At 26.3% G+C, this 1,286-nt stretch overlaps 1 protein-coding gene across 2 annotated transcripts in view; it reads left to right on the forward strand.

Moving 5' to 3' along the window:
• LOC107643847 (tetraketide alpha-pyrone reductase 2) overlaps nt 1-1,286 on the forward strand; it is a 31,854-nt gene extending 30,568 nt beyond the window's left edge. For both annotated transcript variants that reach the window (XM_021124283.1, XM_016347596.2), the window contains one exon: nt 887-1,286. In XM_021124283.1, the coding sequence (XP_020979942.1) occupies nt 887-1,028 (142 nt within the window). In that variant the 3' untranslated portion in view covers nt 1,029-1,286. The remainder of the gene's footprint in view (nt 1-886) is intronic.

The raw sequence follows: 1,286 nt of genomic DNA on the forward strand, positions 1-1,286 counted from the left end.
GCTATGTATACAATAAAAATTAATCAACAAATTAATTATTATACATTTATATATAAATACATATACTATCTTAATTTATTTTTAATATATATTTTATATTCACCTAATATGCTTGAAATTATTTATATCCTACATGATAGTAGCATAGAATTTTGATAAAAACAATAGATTTCGGTATTAGCGTTCTATCTCTATTGTCTGATTGTCTCCATGTTTTAGACGTACAAAATGAACATTTTTTTTTTCTGAAACATATTATCCATGACTATGTTTCTCATGCCAAACAAAATACAAAGACAATCGTTGTATTATATACTTATATTTCTATCTCTTCTATCCCATCAAAGAATTCTCTGCCAAATTATTTTTCAACCATTAATAACTTTTCTGTAATACTTTAGAAATTAATAGTAATTTGCCTTGGCTTTTAATACATTGCTATTTTGATTCTCAAATATTAGTTTAGTATACTTTAGTATCAAAGCGGTCTTCACTTTGAACTGAATTGTTAAGTATTACTAATCTTTTGAATCCGACTGTATAAATAATTAAATATTAACTTTTTGATGGATTATATATTCAGTTTAATTTTGATGTATTGATAATGTCAAATATTTTATATAATCACTTGATCATATTTTATTTTTTGAATAATTATTTACATAGTCAATATAAAAAGATAATAACTTTTATTAACATGATATTATATAATTAGATATATTATTTGACAAGACATCAAAATTAAATTCTTATATATTTTATTTGCACTGTTTGATGATCAAAATGATATTTTACTCAATTCTAAACATTATACCAAATCTCTGTCAATCTTTTGATATGCTTTGAGATCTGCTTTTCTGAAGTTAGATGATATATGGTGTTACAGGTGCAGCAGCCTGGAAGGAGACAACAACCCACATAGCATGAACACCACCAAAATTACTCAATTGGGGTTTCCTCCATTCAAAACCCTTGAACAGATGTTTGATGACTGCATCCAAAGCTTTCAAGAAAGCGGCTTGCTATGACATCGTTGATAATAATCTGTCGAATTTGATGTTCGTGTAAGATTTCTGCTCCAATAATCAAAAATAAAGAAGCAGTAGTGTATTTAACCAAATAGCTATATACTTAAAACACTATAATTTATGTGCACTTTTCTTTCTCTGTTCATGATTCTACTTAATTGTATCGTTATTTGTAAAACAGACTAACCCCGATACGCATAAATCTCTAGAGCAAACACCATTTTGACACTCATTTTAATAACAATAAAACATTCTCTT

The sequence above is a fragment of the Arachis ipaensis genome, chromosome B05 (genome assembly GCF_000816755.2).
Source record: "Arachis ipaensis cultivar K30076 chromosome B05, Araip1.1, whole genome shotgun sequence".
NCBI lineage: Eukaryota > Viridiplantae > Streptophyta > Magnoliopsida > Fabales > Fabaceae > Arachis > Arachis ipaensis.